Source organism: Meleagris gallopavo, chromosome 2 (genome assembly GCF_905368555.1).
Source record: "Meleagris gallopavo chromosome 2, MGAL_WU_HG_1.1, whole genome shotgun sequence".
Lineage (NCBI taxonomy): Eukaryota > Metazoa > Chordata > Aves > Galliformes > Phasianidae > Meleagris > Meleagris gallopavo.
This window is the reverse complement of record NC_139405.1, coordinates 38,533,866-38,553,879: the sequence shown is the minus strand read 5'-3', so window position 1 is coordinate 38,553,879 and position 20,014 is coordinate 38,533,866. Positions and strand designations below refer to the sequence as shown.

The window sequence follows — 20,014 nt, the reverse complement described above, 5'->3', positions numbered from 1 at the left end:
ACATTAGAAATCAATGAGCCAAAAAACTGCGGGCTACTGAGGTCATGGTTAATAAAGACAGACTTCAATTTTATTTTCATACCCTGTTTTGGTCTAATCCCTTGACCTCATTTTTTAAGCATGGTCTGGATGTAATTCACCATTTCAGACAAAGAGACTGATCATTTTTCCCACTTTTATTCTCTTCAGTGATTTTAATTATATTAAATTTGATTAACACTAGAGGAATTGAATCATATTTACTGATATTTCCAAAGAAATCTGCCACCCAGTATGCACACGCCCACAAAATGCAGTCCAAATTAATGGTGCCATTTGGAGTACTTCTGGCTAAATGATAAGAATCTTCTGATGGCTAGGTGACATTAAAGTACAAAGGAATGAGCCCATTGTTTTCTCTTTTGAATGGTAGATGACTCATTCCTCAATGTCCAAATCGAGGTCTGTATGCAGTCTGAAAGCATGCTGAACAATTTCTAACATTAGTTAGTGCTAATATTTAGGATCTCATACTAATCAAAAAACATTTCACAAAAAGGGGCTTTGAATTGTTTAGGTGGTGAGTCACCTCAAAGTTCCGTTTTGAGCTCTATAATAAAAGAAGACCCAGAAAAAAGGAGAGGATTTTTGTACCTTTAAAAAAACATATTTCCTACAAAATGAAGATACTACAAGTCTAAAATTCTGCGCTTATTCAAACTGAAACCCCTACCGATAAACACTTAGCTCCTAGCAAAGGAAGGGATGATCAAGAATCTGGGAGTTATAAGGCAAAATGTTGTCAACAGTTCAATTTCAAAAGCATTTCAGATCTATTAGGGAAGAACCTTGAGCTCAGCAGCTTGAAGTGTGCTTAAAGCATCTATTTCCTGGAGCACTTATTCTTTAAAAGAAATAATATGTCTTGGGCTTGTGAATAAAGTGTCTTGAGAGCAAGAAACGCAGCACTGATGAGAACACAGATCTCAGATTTACATACAAAAAAAATCTTAAAAATATACTATCTATAAAGTCGTGAAATAATGTTATGGGTAACGAAAGATGGGTAGGCTGGTATTTACTTCTGGACAACTGTAGGGCATCTATTTACAGATAGCTTTGGTCATTTAAATAGTCATACACTTTCACCAGTTTCAAACAGGAAACAAAGATGAAAAGGACTGAGTTACCAACACTTTACATTTCAGACTAATGAAGTGTCCCAGCTTACATACTAAGTCTGAATACTGTAGATCTTCTTCCAGATTTCTTTCAGGGTTAAGTCATGAGAAAACTTTTTCTTGAGGTAGTCACAATTGCTTTCTAGGTGCCAAACAGTGAATTTACAAAAGAATAGGCAGGATACATAAATATTTCCAATTTTATTAAGATTCTAATATTTGGACATAGACTTATCTGTCATCAATAAAAGTACAACTCAAATAATGCCCCCAGTTACTATTAGTGTATTTTGCACATCCCACTTTCTGACATAGAAAGTTTTGTGTCTTTATTCTCCATCACCTTGCCTCAGATTTACCGCAAACACTTCCAGCTACTCTACAGACACGAGGACACATAAACTGATATCACAGAATATACAATCATCTTTTGGGTTTTCTGATGTTGGTCAGAAAATGCCCATCTACTGCTTTTCAGATTTTGAGATTTAATGATTTGCTATAACAGGAACACAGAAAAACACAAAATAGACTTACAGCTTTTCTGCAAAACTAACATATTTGTATTGCTCCTCTAACAGCTTCTGGTCATTCCTGTTACAATGTCAATGTGACTTTTATCATATTAAGAAGCCTTTAATTATCAATGGTTAGTGGAAGCAAAAAGCTCATCTGTCTGAAAAATAGAACAAAGGGCATAAAACTACTAAAACTACCTCTCTAGGGAAGTAAATAAAATAAATAAAAATCTCATATTGAAAAGTTTGACACCATCACACGATCTCTTAAGAAGAAGGGAACAATTAAGTGGAAAAGTGGAACAATTAAGCCCATTCATTCCATTCTGTGGTCCTACTGGTTTCCCATAATTTGGCACAACAGCCAGAAGTGTCATTTGCCTGTCTGGAAGGATGAAAAAGAAAATCAAAAGAATTGAAAATGTAAGCAAATATCCTCCCTACCTCTTCCTCCCCTCTCTACACCCTCCCTTTTTTTGTTTTGTTTTGTTTTTAATTGCTTCCCTGGTTAAGATTTTAGTCTGCTAGATATAGCTATTTTGGAAACACAAATTCTTGACTGGCTTTACTCATGACTCAAAAATGATTCCAAAGGCTAGTACTGTGATAAGACAGTGAGAAACTTAAGAAATTAAATGTTGAATGCTAAATTCACTCTCATACCACAGTAAAGTTTTACATTTTGCAAGGCTGGATGGAGGTCTACCTGTCTTGCTTTCTGTTCTACAGGCACTGTGGAGAATGACAGAGGAGCAAAGACTGAAAAATATTTAGTCTCTGCTTCTCTGTGGCTTTGTCCAAACCCATATAAAACTGTTCCTGGCTGTCCAGACCAGGGGACTACTGCAGGCCAATATGTGTTCCTTCTGGATCACGTATCTCTGGATTCATCTTAAGAGAAAGGAAGGGAACTTGCTAAAGAGTGAAATAAAGAAAGTGTGAGGAATCAAACAAAAAGGCATCCTGTATGCATAGAGAAAAGAGCTGAGATTAAGGCTTATTTTCTGGGCAAATTAATTTCTGGATTCCTAAAATACATATTTCCTCCCCAGTTTGTATAATTTGCTCCCAAACACACAGAAGCAAGCTTTTGTCTAAAAATTTTGCTTTTGGATTGAAATACTTTCTTTTCCTTCTAGTTTTTGCTGTGAAAGTGAAAAACTGGGGTAACAAATAATTTGTTAGCAATATTTAATGTTTTCATAAATATTTGATGTTTTCAAATCATAGAACACCAGTTCCTGGATTTCAATAAATTTCTTAGATACTAGAACAAAAATCTAATTTTAGAGCATTTCAGACTAAAAGAAATACTACAGAGAGCTCATGAAATACTAGTGCAAAAATATCATACGTCTAGCAATTTTTTTACAGAAAAATTGTTTTTCCAATTGTTTGCTCTACAATTTACAATTACAAATTGTAAATTACAATTTACTTATGTGTTTGAATTGTAAGTAATTGAAGCATTTATTTCTCAAACAACTTGATTTGGGGCACAGAAAAAAAGGCGAGTTAATTTCAGAATTTATATTAAACAATACACAGAAGACATAAAGAATCACAGAATCATAGAATGGCTTGGATTGGAAGGGACATCAAGAATCATCAGGTTCCCACTCTCTGCTGCAGGCAGGGTTGCCAACCGCTAGATCAGGTACCAGATCAGGTTGCCCAAGGCCCCATCCAACCTGGTCTTAACACCTCCAGGCACAGAGCATCACAACTTCTCTGGGCAACCAGTTCCAGCACCTCACAACCTTCCCCTACCTCTAATCTAAATCTTCCCTCACTTAGTTTGAAACCCTTTCTCCTTGTTCTGTCACTATCTATCCATGTAAAAGTTGATTTCCCTTCCATTTATAATTTCTCTTTAAATATTGGAAGGCTGCAATGAGGTCTCCTCACAGCCTTCTCTACTCTAGGCTGAACAAGCCCAGTTCCTTCAGCCTTCATAGGAGAGGTGCTCCAACAGTTTGATCATTTTTGTGAACCTCCTCTGGAACCTCTCTAAATGCTCCTCATCTTTCCTGTGTTGGGGGCCTGAGACCTGTATGCAGTGCTCCATCTGGGGCCTTTCGAGGGCAGAGCAGAGAGGGACAATCATATTCCTCAAACTACTGGCCGTCCCTTTTCTGTTGTAGCCAGGATACCATTGGACTTCTAGACTGCTAGCACACGTTGCTGGCTCATGTTAAGATTTTCATCTACCAAGATCCTTAAGTCTTTCTTAGCCGGACTACTCTCAAAGAGTTCTTCTCCCAGTCTGCATACATGTCTGGGATTATCTTGACCCAAGTGGAAAATCTTGCACTTTTCTTTTTTAACCTCAGTAGGTTCTCATGGGCCTTTTGACATTATCAAGGTCCCTCTGGATTGTACCCCTTCCTTCTGCTGTTATCAACTGCACCACTCAGGTTGGAGTCATCAGCAAATTTGCCGAGGGTGCACTCAATCCCACTGTCTATGTCATGATAAAGATATGAAAGAACATCGATATGAAAACAGAACCCTGAGGGATACAACTTGTGACCTGCCTCCCCTTTGACATAAAGCCATCGACCACAATCCTCAGACTATGACCTTCCAACCAATTCCTTGTCAGCCAAATAGTTGACACTTTGAATCTGTATCTCTCCAATTTTGAGACAAGGATGTGATGGAGGACCATGTCAAAAGTCTTGCACAAGCCTAGGAAGATGCCCCCGGTTGCTTTCTCTTTGTCCACCAGTGCTGTCATTCCATCACAGAAGATCATCAGATTGGCCAGGCATGAACTTCCCTTGGTGAAGTTATGCTGGCTGTTTCAGGTCACCTTCCTGTCCCTTAAGTGCCCCTCATAAAAATTCTGTATAAAGCTATCACATGCCTACTGACCACAGTAAAAGTATGTTGTCAACAAAATAGCAAAAATTAGTCCTGATTTTTGTTAACAGTGATCTCAGAAAAGAAACCTATACACAATAAAGTACAGCCCATGTTGTGACAAAAGTCTCAATAAGGATCCCTTTGAATAAGGATCTATATATAAATTATGGTGTCATTTTTAAGGCAGAAGTAGAACATTTGGTAATCTTGCCACAATTTATATTTTTCCCTTTCAGAAGTAAATGCCTGAGTTGGTTTAGTTTCTGCATCTTGGTATACTTCACAGCACAGTCTACTGTGCTGGAAAGACTTCTCTGACATCTAAATCACTTCCATATTATTGTTTCAGTTCAGAACACAAAAGAATCTTTGAAGTGAATTTTCAGACCTTCCCCACTTACTATGCTTTGGTTCATATGGAGTGGATTTATTGCACAGTGCCTGGCATCCTTCCAGATAAAACTAAACCAGAGCCAACCTAACATACGATTTCAGCCACCAAAGGCTGCCCAATCACGAGACCGGACAAGAAAGAGCCTGATTGATCTCCTCTCACTTCCAAAACTTGCGTTATCAACGGTGTCAATTTTTCTAGTGTTCCACACTAGTTGCTAACATTGACTTAAGCATTTGTCTCTCCACATATATAAATCAGGTGTTTTTAACAGTAAAACGTCTCAAAGTATTATTCTTAAAAAAATCAGATAACTGAAGTGTCCAATTAAATACTCATTACCTTTGCCAAACCTGTATTATGATCCCTAATAAGTACTGTATTCACATGTCATTAAAACATCTTATTACGGTGAAAAACACTTGCGGAAGAAGAACACACCTCTCACAAAACTACTTTTTGAGGAAGCGGTCAGCAAAGGCAGTAAGAAATTTGTGGGAAAGGTTTCTGCCACTGTCAGAAACAAAACGTTTTCAACTGGTGGGAAAAGGAGAAAAATAACTATGGAAAATCCTTTTTGCAAAGCTAATTAAAATAATCCTTGTTTTCAGTAATTGAGAGATAGAGATGAACACTGAAATTAATATTGGACTATAAAATCTCACACAAATCTAACAGTGTTCCTGCAGACAAAGCTTATTCTCCAGCTCACTTCCATTAACACAGCTTCTCAAAGAGGGCAAACCAGTCCTCATGAAAACATGTTCACAGACAAATTGCACGAGCTGTTCAGCACTGCTATTTTGGCAAGGTCTCCAGCCAGATGGATTTGCTAATGACTCTTCTAAGGTGTTTAAATTAGAATCTAGTGTAACACATGACTGCCATGTTTAATTACTCTTTGTTGATATAGCTTAATGAATATTCTTTGGTATGTAAGAGTCAGAGTTTTGGATGAAAAATACAAAGACAAAATAGACTTTTTCATCTGAATATGAAGATATCAAAGCATCGGCTTACTGCCCATGTAACTCTTCCTAAGACCAGTTAATCAGAACAATGATTAGAGCAAGAATATACATTTGTCTTATGAAACATTTCTTAGCCGATATAAGCTAACAATGGATACAGAATTTTATTTGCATCAGTTGCATATATATTTTAACAATTCTACAATTTTCTGTAGGTCTGCATGAATGCAGTCAGCCACTGAAATGTAAATGGTATACAAACAAGATCTCAAATGATTTCTTTTTCTTTCAGAAGGATAACTTCAAAGGTTCTTATTAGCTTCATTTCATTTTGTAAACTTCTATTTTTTTGGAGCAGACTTAGTACATATAGCTCAATATCACACACAAAACTGTTACAAAAGAAGAGGAACAAAGTAGTGCAAGCTATCATCAACCTACTTTCACATCTCACATGCTAACACTGCAATCATATCTTCAATTGCAGACACAAGAGGAGGATGGAAGTTATTTGCTGTTTTGATAAATATAAAATAATACAGAAAAGCTAGACATCTTTTCAATTTTTTTTTCTTTAGAACATATTTATGCGTAAAGCAGTTTTTCTCATTGGTCACTGATGAATGCCTATAAACAGTCAAAACAACTTTTACTCCTTGACCTATGAAGCTACCTCCTCAGTTATAGGATAGGATTCACCAAATAAATCAACTCTGATAATGGTGACAATCCCTCATTAGTAATAAGAGATCATAAGAGCTATGGGAGCTTGGAGTGATTCCAGATTGAGAACGTAGACTGAGCTGAACAGAAACCTGAACTATTAGCGATGACAGTAGTTGTAGATGATACAAGATAAAGTAATTTTTCAGGTTTAGATTTTGAACATTTATTAAAAAAGCAGGATGTATGTTCATTTCAAATTAAACAGTTAAAAATGTTAAAGCATACAAACAAATCAATTGTGTACTAGCAGCATCCAATTGTTAGAATTTTCTATAACTCCTCAGTACAGTCTTGGCAAGCTAAAAATATTACAACTTGCAACCAACTGACCTCACCATAGTGCAGATAAAACAAACTTTATAAAATCAACAATTTAAGGTTAAATAAGCTTAAATAAAGGTGTTAAATACAAGACACTTGATCAAAGCTTCTGTACAAAGATAAACAAATTTGGCATTATACAATTGATTGGCTGGCTCACACCATACATGTTTCCAGTAGTTAAGCAGTATAACTGTTCAGCTGAACATCAACTATACAAAAGTAACAGAAGTTGGGAGCAGGCTAACCCCTGTGAGCCATTTACAAGGCATGTGTATCTTTAGAAAATCAAAACACTGTTTATATTCAGGCACCATTTGTTCCTGCAAATAAATAATCTCTAATGTATCTGCATCCAAACTAGTGTTAAACACATCAGTGCTAACATTTTATAAACACAGCTTTTTGACTATTCACTATACCTCCATTCTTATTGCTATGACGATGTGGACTGGGGAAATAAAACTACTGTACATACAAAAAAATAGAGCACCTTTTAAACATTAAAGTATATGTCTGGTTATTCTTTTTATCTTACAATACTGAAGCCCAAGCTAATGTAAATTGCTTTAACATCTTCACCAGTGCACCTGAAATGCAGGAACTAAAACCCCAAATATTCCTCTTCAGGCAAGCCCTAGCCAGCGCATCCTCTAAAAATGTCTAAAATGACACTAGGAATTTTTTTTTACATTCATCTTCACACAAACAAATATCTGCTATTCTCTGCTTTCTTCATACGAGTTTAAAGACAAGTTATCACAGGTCTCTCTCCTTTTCAAATGAGTAAAACTGGATAGAGAATGTAGCAGAAACACCTACAATGGATTGTGAACACAGTGAAATTATTACCCCGTTAATTCAAAAAAATACAGCTGCTACATTACAGCTGTTACAAGTAAGTATTTTCCAGGGGTTCAGCCATTAGGATTTTTTGTCTATTGTATTGAAGAACCATTCTGTAAATTTCCTCAGTTGAGCAGCTGCTGTTTGAGACTCCTCTTGAAGCCTCATGTTATCTTGCCTCAGATGCTGTACCTCTGCTTGGAGAACTGCTTTGTCCTGTTTTTCCTGGTTAATAGAGACACAAGTTGAAGAAAGTAAGCAGTCGAGATTCAAGCACCTATTGTTACTGTTAATATTTCCATGCAAACTATTCAGCTCTATTCTGTTGAGCACCCTAATCCATTTTGACAACTGCTAACCCAAAATGTGTTTTAAGTGCCTCATTCCTTCTCAGTATGTTGTTTTGAAGATAAAATGATGCAAGCTAAAAAAAAAAGCTAGACGCTACTTCAATATCAAAATCATAGAAATTTACTAAATTCAACAAAAATTCAAGGAGTAAAAAATAAGCAGATTCCGAGTATTATAAGTGATATGTGAAAGCCTAGGAAGAAAGAAAATTATCTACTTTCAAAATTTTCCCCATAATAATTATTTTCTGACCAAAAGCAGACTCATTTCCACCAGTCCTTGGCATTGTTCCCAGCTCAGGAATTACAGCAAATGAGATAAATCAAGTCATTGTTACATGATTGAGGCACACATGAGGCAAGAAGGCTGACAAATCTGGAGTGCTAACTTCTTAGCAGTAGCACTTGTGTGCACAGCCCTATGCTTTGTTAAATCTCAAACATCACAAGATAGGGATTAAGTATATTATTTATTCTAGAGTAGTATATGTAGGATAATTTATTCTGCAGTAGTCAGTGACCTGCAAACTAGTTAGCCTTGCAGCAACTTGTTTGCATAGCCACTCCTACTCTTACCACTGGGCCCTACCACTCATAGGTGTCATTATGTTACCTATTTTAACTTACCTACTTTTTTCAAGCCCTTGATGAACTCCACACAAAAATCTATCTATTAAAATTAGAGAGCAATAATACCAATAGCATACTCTTACCTTTCTCAGGTCAGTTTGTAGTTGCCGAAGGATCACTTCCAGCTGGTTAACTTTTCCAGTCAGAGTAGTTGGAGCATGCTCCCTGTAAAGAAAACCATCACATTCAATCTGGGTTACTTAAAAATATTTCAACCCCTGTTTTCCCCACGCACTTTTGCAAAATAATACTTTTAGGGATTTCAGAGGAAGCAAATTGCTTTAGGGATAGTTGGGAAAACCAAGATAAAAGCAGCAACATACTTACTATCAATACACAAACCCATTGCTATGTTATTTGAATTATGACACTGCGTCTCATTCAAGTCTCTCAGAAATTAAAATGATTTTAAGGAGGAATGTTTCAGGTATTACTTGCACACACCTTCCCACTGCAAGTCAAACTTGCTGGTAAATGGTATGCTGAGCGCATTTGTTAACAAGCTATTTTCAGATAAGGACTGTACTAATCTGAAGCAAGCTGCAGCAGTAATTTTTGCAAATTAAAGGAGCCATTTGAATTCTTTTGTCTGGTTGTTGTGTCATTTCCAGCAAAAGATAAACCTACAGCTTCATGAAGACAAATATTTTGTTTAAAGGTCGAAACATGAAATATTGCTACAGGTTAATCAAATGCATGACTGGAGGAAAATATTGAGAATAGCTACTGCTTCCTGTATGACACTGAACACTGGCAGAGTTTCATATATGTTATAGATGAAATTAACCATAACATGAATTATTGTCTAGAAAAGAAAATCTGAAGAGAGAGCAATTTTTATTTCTTTTTATACAAAGCTGAATCAGTTGCTTCAAGCAAGTGCAAAAGTCATTTTCCAATGCTTAAAGATGAACATTTTAAAATCTTTTTGCAATCCTTACTGATCACCAGCTGGTGAAGCATGTGGACTTAGAAGTAATGGAAATAAATGTATTTAATCATGTACGTTAATTTGTTTAAAATGTGTTCAAAATTAAATGGGACATTCTAACAAGCAAGAAGACTAAACCCTTTCTTATCCCTCCATTTCCTGTTCTTCCATTCTGAAGAGCAAAACTAATCAAAGATGTGCTTTCCTTCTAACGGAGCTAACAGATAGAATCTGCTCCCCACAACAGAGAAGACAGGAGTACGCTCAGTTCACTGAGGGTGAAGAATTTGGGAGTTTTGGCATGGAAGTTTCCCACAGCCCCTGCTCATAGGGGCTCATCTCCTGATTTATTTCCCTCCCCATAAATGAAAAAGTAGCAATTTTTCCTTGAATGTGAACAGTTGCAAAAAACAAGTAGGAACATCTGCTCCAAGATCTGAAATGTTTGCTGCAGAGTCTTGCATCCTACTGAGCTGAGCTCCTTTTACAAGTTCAGATGAAAATAGAAATAAATGTAACATAACACAAACTACTATTGCAAAGGAGAAGCACAGTGAAAAATGTGGCTTTGATGTGCAATAGATCAGTTCAGGTTAATTGGTTAAACTCTGCATCTACCTGTACTATTCTAATGAGAGAATTTTGCCTGGCCATGCTACAAATTTCCTAGCTGAAAACGCTCTGAGGTCGATTCCAAGAAACAACATTTATCAAAAGTAAAGTGAAGGTGTGATCTGTCAAGGCAACAGTTCTGCTATGAAATAATGAAATATTCATGTAGACAATTAGACACCACTTGTTTTGAAGTAAAACCCAAAGAGCCATTTTCACTGATAGTTCTGAGAGGAAGTTTTTTTTTTTTTAAAACAGTCATATATATGGTAAAAATACTATTGTGAAGACAAAGGCAATGTTCACAAAGCAAAACTGTGTGTACTACACACAGACTGCTTTGGTAGATTGAGACTCAGAGAAGGAGTCCTTGTTCAGTAAATTCATGATCTAAATTAGGACTGTAAGGAAATGTTAGGATTTTAATTCTTTATGGCAACTATTATGCAAGGCAGTGCCACTGAGAGGACTTCTGAAGTTAAAGACTGTCTCAGTCCCCTATGGTTAAAATCTGTCAGCTGAAGAGCAGTAAGAAAACATTCTTAACTTTCACAAACCAGTAGCTGGACCAAGATAATCCAATGTCTTTGTTCCATATAATGCGTTAATTTCTGAATAGTTTCAACAAAATGCTAAACTGCCCATAGCCAAAAGGTAGGTAACATCAGAATTACAGCATTCATTCCAGAACCCTGACCTCGAAGCAAATATCCAAATATATCTCCTACCCTTTTCTCTCTCTTTTTTTTAAAATTTAATAATAAAGTAGTACATTTAATTTTGAAACTTGCATATTTTCAGAGCACAGGAGCTCTGCTTCCTATACTCCTCTGGTTTCTTTTTTTCACATTTAATTACATGATCACAGAATGGTTTGGGTTGGAAAGGATCTTAGCTGTCCACTAGTCCCAAACCAACTGCCATGGGCAGGGCTGACACCTACTACATGACATGCTGACTCTTATTTTCCTTCTTCACTTTTTGGCTCACAAATTATTCATTTTGTCCAGTTTTTTCTTTCCATCTCCTTCCATGTCCCCTTCCCTTTTACAGCGTTTAAGTTAAGGAAAAGGATATGTAACAAACAACACTAGGAGAAAAAAAGCAACTTTTTTGTTTTGTTTTAAAGAAATGTGCTGTAGTTTTGACATACCCAGCAGCGTCAAGAAAATCTTTTCCATCTGTGGGACTCTCATCCAAAGGTAATTCTTGTGTTCCTTCCAAACCCTGAGCGTGCTGCATATCATCCAAGGTACAAAAAGACGCTACTCTCTGATCTGTAAAAAAAGTAACGTAAGGTTATGTTTAAAGCTGGATATATATATGTATATATATAAACAAAAGGCTCTACTACAGCCATTGTTCTTGCTCAGTTCAACAAAAGGATGTAGGTTTCTACATCATAGCTTCAAAGATAGTCAGCAGATGTAAAGTAAATTCTAATTAGTTGGCTTCCCCACATCTGCATCCAAAGGCAATCTCAAAGCAAATTTTTTGCACCTCAGATCAGTTTGGACTAGTTAAGGCTGATATGATCAGTAAATTGGTCTTGATGAAATCCACAGAAAACCGCTTGAGAACTCAGGGCCACAACCAGTGTCAATATGAATTCAATGAAAAAGTTGGTATTTTCCATGGACTTAAAGCCCTTGGATTCCTCAGAAATCTCTACTGCCCATTTTGTACTTTTTTGCAGTTTACTATCGTCTCAAGCATTTGCAGAACCTTCTGGTAATCTGCAGACTGGAAAAAAACAACAAATTCATACTAGTTTTATCAGTTGAGGTTTTTGTTATACATATTACAAAGGCATACTATTACCTACGTTGGATTGCAATAGAGTGTAATCTAACAAGCACAAGTTTTACCTATGGATATACAGTGTGGTTGCCAAAATACATCAGTTATCACGTAATAGAACGATGCCATGCAGATCATAATTGCACAGAATGGGAGTAAATTATGCATTCATTAGGATTTAATTTGTCTTTAATATAATCCATATTCTGTGGAGATTCATTTAACTTATTTCTGTTAAACAAAATCCAAGTCCTCAGGTTTGTTTAAATTCTGGTGACAACATGCCTGCCTCATCTTTTCTCCCCTTGCTCTACCACCCCACAGACCCAAAGCTTGCATTATCATGCAAACGTGCAAACACAGGAAATATTAAAGAAAGTTTACAAAATATAAAAGTCATCAATCCCAGATCATCACCTAGAAACGGCGTATGATGACAGAACGGCCCAAGTTCTTCATCTGAGTCAAAACCTGGAATAAGATTTAGAATGTTCCTATAAACAAGACAATCCATCTCCACTAAAGTAGCTGTGGCCCTTATGTAAAGTTCACATAATGGGATACTCCCAGTGCAACTCATGCTGGCTCTCACTACCAGCCTTACAAAACCATTTTTGTACACCAACATTACAGTAAAGCATGCGATGTCATGCCCAGTGTCTCTAATAGCAAAACCCAATGTTGTGTTATACAGCATGGCAATTTGGCACAACACACAAAAAAGACAATCCTCCAAACTCTAAGCACCAAACAGCAAAAATAGGTCAGAACACTTTAAACAGGGAGAAAAACTTGTTTTACAACTTGTCCCAAATAAAAATAGGAAATCATTCAAAAGCCATTTTAAAGGCATTTCACAATGAATTTTTTTTTTCAGAATAGCAAATATTAACAATTTGTTCTATAATATGAAAAGAGAAATTGGATTTTATCCAATTTTTAAGACCACAGCTCATTTAATCTGATTTTAACCTCATTTCTAACTTATGATGGACCTCAGCAAATTTGAACATGATGTTTTCATATGTGTTGAAAATAAGGTAAGAATATAATTTCAAACACTAAATCAATTTGAAACATATTAAGTGAGTAGATTTGATAAGTACAGATAAACCAAAAGTAGATACCCAACTCAAAAGCAGTATGTAGGCCAGAAACAAAACTGTATAAACAATCAGACTGACAATGGATTGGGGGAGAAGTTTGAAATACATATCTAATTATCAATTTCACTGCTAACATGTTCTGTTAACATTTTCATTGCCTCTTGACAGAAGAAACCAAAGTCAGCAACAGATGTTATGCTATGCTATTGCTATTTTTTCTATGGTCACTAATATGTGATGCGTGACATTGCATCTCAGAGGCCATACTATCTGTAAGATAAAAAACTGTGTTTTTCTTCCATTGCCAAGTAAGCTTAATTAAAGAGAATGGCCACTCATTCATCATGTTTTGTCAGCTGAGAACATGTTTTGTCAGTTTGTTCTCTCTAACAGTGTTTTAAAGTAGCTTTCTCTTGATGTGTAAAAGCAGCTGTAAAAGTAGATGCATGCAGCTGTTAATGAAACCACATGATGAAAGCTTTAAACCCAATATTTTAAAATATCTTCATAATACTTCAACACACAACAAAACAAAAATACAAAACAAACAAAAAACAACACAAAAACGGGTGCTTGTAATTTAGTATAATTTGTTGCTTGACTTTTTCTTCCTAGTATATTCCATAATGAATTTTAAATGCGTGTCATTAAAAATAATAACACTTAGAATAGGAAATAAATTATTAACCCTTTTTTATTTACATAGCATAACTTTAAAATATTTTTGAAACATTCTTATATTCATAAAATATGAGAATGTCTCCCATTCCTCAGATGAGGAACAAAGTTACTGCATGGCCATTAATAACCAGAAGTCTCCAGTTATATAGCATACTACAAAAACTCCTGTGTTGCTCTTCAAAATAGGTAATTTTCAAAACCCTGGTTGGTGTCATAATCATTCTCTGAACAAGTTACTGACACAATAAACTACTACATCAACACGATCCTTGAGTACTAAAATATTTTGCTTTTGAATACTTTCAAAGTACTTTCAGGGATGCATTTTTATTTTCAATAACTCCATATCAAGCCTCATTGATCTCTCTGAAAGCATTCATGCTTAGCAATAGTTTCACCAACTTACTATTTAAATCGAGATGGCTTCTAAATCTGAACTGTGGTTAAAATTGAACCTGTGTTTCAAAGACCAAAATTTTCCTACTGATTTTGTTTCTATTCATTCCCAACAGAACTGACTTGACTGTATTCACAAAAATGAAATCAATGCCACCTTTGTTGATGCTTGGCTTTTCAACAGAAGAATTGAGCGTATTTCTGACTATTATACTGCAGGTACTGCTTCCTCAAAATTATGAGGACATCACTAAATGCTAAAATCTCAGAACTTTAGGTTTTAGCTGGGACATTCTTGACAAACTATACCAGGACCCAGGTGCATAAACAATTTGAGAAAATAATGCAATGACAGGTTGTGAGAGTTGGAGTTGTTCAGTCTGAATAACAGAAGGCTCCAGGGAGACTTCATAGCAGCCTTCTGGTACCTATCCAGGACCCACAGGAAATATAGGTAAGACTGTTTACCAGGCAGTATAGTAATAGCATAAGGGGAAATGACTTTAAATTAAAAGAGGGAAGATTTAGGTCAGACATTAGGAAGAAATTTTTCACTGTGAGGGTGATGAGGCATTGGTACAGGCTGCAGAAAGAAGCTGAGATTGCCCCATCCCTAGAGGCACTCAAGGCCAGATTGGATGGGGCCCTGGGCAGCTGAGCTAGTAGAAGGTTGGAACTACATCATCTTTAAGGTACCTTCCAGTTCGAACAACTTTAAAGTTCTACAGCGTATCAGTGCTTGTACAAAAGTTTAAAAATCTCAGAACAACTTTTATTTATCGGAGAGCAGAAAAGGCTAAAAAATAAGCATGGAGCAGGAAACAGCCCTTTCATTACAAAGTAAAGGCTACCTATAAACATACAATGAGATTTGCATGGAAGCAAAACAGAGCTGCACATGCATGCATTAGAAATGACCAAATCGTAGCTGAATATTTTCAGTTTTTAATCAATCTAACAGTTTAATTTGCTAATTTGATTTGAACAATTTTCTCTTGTTGAATGCTTCACTTCATTCTCATTATATTGTGTGTAGCATTATTTGCACTAAGCCAAAAAGATTTTAAATGGAAATATTAAAATTATATTAATTATAGTAGCACAGATGTTTCTGCAAAGATAAGTTGGCATTAAGAAACACTACATTCTGATTGGAATGGCTAGTAGATGATCACAAAAATAACCTGGAAAATAATCAGAAGCTGAAACCACCTATTTAAATGAACTAAATTAAAGACATCACAGAAATGACTTCTAGGTTGTTAGTTCCCATAATATAATTTATAAAACACTAACCTTTCTAAAGCAGAATACAATAAGTTTCAACAAACAAAAATAGAACAAAGATCTATTTATAGTAATAATGTTTATGTTTGGGCCAACCCTTTTCTATGATGGCAGTAGCAGTTATGGGCATCTTGAAAGACTTTACCTTTTATTCCACAAGTTCTCTAAAGAATACAAAACGAAATATCAACCACATAACACATACTGAAAACCTGTCCTTCTTTCCTTACTTAGAGATCTATCAAAATGATAATACAGAAAGAGAATTTAAAAAACGAAACAAAACAAAAAACGCATTCTCTTATTTTTATTTATTTATTTTAGATTTCTTTGTTCTCCTTCTTCGTGTTCATCTTTCAACTTTATTCGTTAAACCTTCTCAAAAAGTTGTTTTACTTCTCTTTTCTTCTTTAAACTCATTTTTCTCTCTTTTGCTGCACACTCACATGCAGTTCTGTCTATTTTTTTATGGTTTGTTTCAAGTGTAGATACAACAGTATAGATACAAAGATACAGCCACAGTGAACTTCCAACACGTCAGCTGTCTTATCTATAGCTATATCTTAGCTATAGAGTTGGCTCTCTATACCTTCTACCAAAATAATACACGGGAACTGGAAGTAATGAATCTACATATGCAAGAAATTGAATTATACCCCTTGCAACTGACTGCATAAGTGCTAAAAATCATCTCTGGATAAATATCAGAGTCAAATCTATGTCCTGCAGTGGAAGGTAGTGCAAATACTTAATTTGCACTCAAGTTTCTAGATATTAACCCTCAACACAAACAGCTCCAACAAAACCTATTACAGATGCAGCTTCTGGAGCTTGTGGAGGTAAACCCTGCGCAGTTCTTCATTGCACTGTGGAGACCTGTCCATGTAAAACTGGATTTTCCAGCAAAGTCTGAAGTAAATATTCAGCTTCTCACAAAAGTTCTTGCCAAGCAAAAGTATCAGAAAAGAAACTCTAACAAACTTAAAAAAAAAAAAAGCCTTATAATGATAATTTTAATTTAACAAGTTATGACTTCCTCATACTCTTTTTCTTAACCATTTACTCCACCCTCGTTAGACTACTGTTTAGAAACTGCTGCATTAATCAGACTACAACATATATATTTGCATATGGACAGATAAAGGATTGTGGGGCCCACAGGATGTATGGATTTTGAACAGAGAAGAATATAAGTTCTTAGCATACAGTCTAGAAAAATTACAGAGGAAAAACTATGACCTTGCAATCAGTTTGGTAATTCTAATCAAAGAATGCTAAAAGACCTTGTACAAAGAAAAAGAAACCCTCAAATGAAGACTTGTGTCTAGGTTCTAGAAAGGAACATAACTTTTAAATATCAGGTTGATAAAGTCAAACTAGAAATCAACTCTAACATCAATTTCCCATCTTTGATCCTTTTTCATTGATCTTTTTTGATCTGTCCTATTTAAAATGTGATCTTATTTCCATTCCATTGAATGAAAAGATCAAAAGAGTTTTATATACATCAATAATTTTTAGAATTATTCACTCTCTCTTTTTCACATTGATAGAATGCAGAACAGTAGTTCGAAGTTATTTTTAAACACTTAGATGAAGCAACTCCCCAATTATCAACATTAAAACACATAAGGAAAAAACATCTGTCAATTCATATCCAACTCCCTCCCTCCCAATGAATTTTTTTTATGATATTCCTATCAGTTATCCTTTTTAAAAATGGTTTTCCAATTGCAGGACATAGAATAGAGGAAGATGAACAAGAGCTTAAAAATTCTACTCCTAGTCAAAATTTTTAAGTTGCAGTATTATGAGTAAAGTCAAAATATACTACAAATCATCTTGCATGGATGTGGATATATCTACTGCAGAGTTCTAAACATGAAGAATTACATTCATTCACCAAAAAAAAAAAATATATATATATATATATATATTATTTTGTGCCTCAAATTCTTCTAAAAAATCAGATTTAAAAAGTTTCCATCTTGCAATTCAGTCAATCAATTCTTTACTTTAATCTACTCAGATACTAAGCTATTTGCAGTTAAAAATCTAGCAATATTTGCCCTCCCTAGAACAGGGCACTGTGGATAGCTTGTTCTACATTTATCTCTTAAATGGAAATGGCAATTGCACTTACATAACACTTAGCAAAATGAAATTATTTTCACAAAAATATTAAGCAATAAAAGAAAATTGATTCCAGTTTTCAAAGAAATCAAAAAATATAGGAGCATAACCTATATAGAACAAGCTTTTAGATAGCTGAACTCAAATGTTGTATTAGTATTAGCATTTAAAAATATTCTTCAAGTTCCAAGTTATCAAATATATAATTTAATGTTGTTTCAGTTATTTACCAATAATAAATATTAAGATGTTTCCTGAGTGTAGATAAAATAAACAGTACAGTTCTTTTGGATGCTAATCATCATTGTTGATCTGATTATTATTTTTTTTTTTTTACTGCTGTTTGTTTTCTGAAATTTTAATTATGCCAACTAAATTAGTAAAGTAAGTACTTCTGAAGAGCTTTTGAAATTTAATCACTTCATACTCAGGGAAGGAATCAGTACCTGAAATCTTATTACCATGGTTGCTTCTAACTGAAAAAAAAAACACAACAAAAAACAACCAAACAAAACAACACCTTATCACTAATTAACTTAACCCATTCAGCTGATGAATGTGAGACCTACACATCATCCTTACTCTGATACCTCTGACTCATGATTCACTAGTGACAATAATACCAGATAAAAAATGTTGCATGTTTTAGGACAGTCCTGTGACCCAACCAGAACACTTATTGGAAACCAAGAAACACGAATGTACAGATGGACTGATGTTAGACTCAAACATACATCCACCTTTCTGTGTTTATATATTACAAGCATGCTTGGCTGCCAGAGAGGTGAATGAGATTTTCTTCATTAACCCAGTCTTATAATTTAATAATGCAAACCTAGTTTATATCCCACAACTCAAATTCTGCTACTGGAAAGTATAACATACAGTTTTGCTGTTTTCAAGGGTTTATTATGAAAATCAAGAGGGATATAACATCACTTTGACTATGTACACAAAGTTTTTGAAGACAACACGATAAATCCAGAGAAATTGTTACTCCCAATCACTTTTTAAGCATCTAACTTAAGTGCTTTGAATCTCTCCTTCAAAGCACCTGCTTTTTCCAATAGATTAGAGAGAGCACTGTGGTCCCTAAGAGATGAATGTTATCTAAGACAGATACTGAGAATATTTTAGAGAATACTCCAAATTTTCATGACAATCTTCAGCACTGAGAAAGCATACCGCTAAAAGAACAAAGGGGCTTCAGAGGATTTTTGTTAATTCAAAGTGTGTCTGTATGTGTATGTACATATAAATATATATCCTTTTTCCCAAAAAAAATTTTGTGTAGTGAACAGTGATCTTTATTCAACTTTTCCTGTTACCTTCAAACGCTCGTGCAGCATCTACCAGGTGGGACCAGTCTAGCCCTGTGGCAGTGTCTGGCAGGGGCATCAGGCCAGGATCATTGAATTTGGCTTTATCAGATAAGGACCCATCTGAGAACCAGAATTCATCTAAACAATAAACACAATAATTAGTCTTCCTATAACAATGAAGTACAATTAATTTTGAACCTGTTATAATGAACTGTAAATATATATATATATATATATATATATATAAAAATAAAATTAATGACTGCTTTCTCCATTTTTTTTTTCTGTTGTTTCTTGTTCAGTACTCAATAAGGATGGACACAACAACAGTTAACTCGAGAAAAATGAGCTGGAAAGGGTTTCGAGAGGTTTTTGTGCCCCTCCATACATTATGTGCCCTTTGCACTTTCCTGTAAATTCTGTGAGTGGGCAGCATTGATTCTTAAAGCATACTATATCAAACCTGGGCACTGAGCAGAAAAGTTGCTAGATGAACAAAGATATGTTTAAATAAAGCTGTGAATCAACGTATGAAATATTTACACACAGGGTTTTATTCTGAAACGTAAACATTTCAATTTCAAAAATATCACCTACTTCTATTGCATTTGTAAGTTGTAGCCTGTATGCAAGACTCACTTTCACACTGAAAATATTACCCTATTAACTTAATATTTGTGTATCTGAGAATGCAAGATTTGCATATCAATACCTGAGCTCCAGATTAAGGTGTAACATGCCGTACAGTGAAGATTAGTGTATGCATTTCGATTAATCTATAATGTTAGTTCATGCAGTTATGCAGTCTTTTAGAAAGATACCATGAGCATACAACATAGTAGAAGAGATGTTAATTTTCATAACTATCTTAAATAGTTTAATATTTTCCTTATCTTTCTATAGCAATCTTCACTGTGAATGAATATTGTGGAATAGACACAAAGATGCTTCAAAACTGCATT

At 35.1% G+C, this 20,014-nt stretch overlaps 1 protein-coding gene across 3 annotated transcripts in view; it reads right to left on the bottom strand.

The window, feature by feature from the left end:
- Window positions 1–6,051: 6,051 nt before the first annotated feature.
- SIPA1L2 (signal induced proliferation associated 1 like 2) overlaps window positions 6,052–20,014 on the bottom strand; it is a 134,850-nt gene continuing 120,887 nt past the window's right edge. Inside the window, exons 19-23 of one of the 3 annotated variants that reach the window (XM_085219735.1) lie at window positions 19,059–19,190; window positions 12,545–12,598; window positions 11,481–11,604; window positions 8,868–8,949; window positions 6,052–8,029 (exon numbers count right to left, since the gene is read on the bottom strand). In XM_085219735.1, coding sequence (XP_085075861.1) covers window positions 7,883–8,029; window positions 8,868–8,949; window positions 11,481–11,604; window positions 12,545–12,598; window positions 19,059–19,190 — 539 coding nt within the window. In that variant the 3' untranslated portion in view covers window positions 6,052–7,882. The remainder of the gene's footprint in view (window positions 8,030–8,867; window positions 8,950–11,480; window positions 11,605–12,544; window positions 12,599–19,058; window positions 19,191–20,014) is intronic. The other 2 variants (XM_085219736.1, XM_085219737.1) reach the window with 2 other exon arrangements.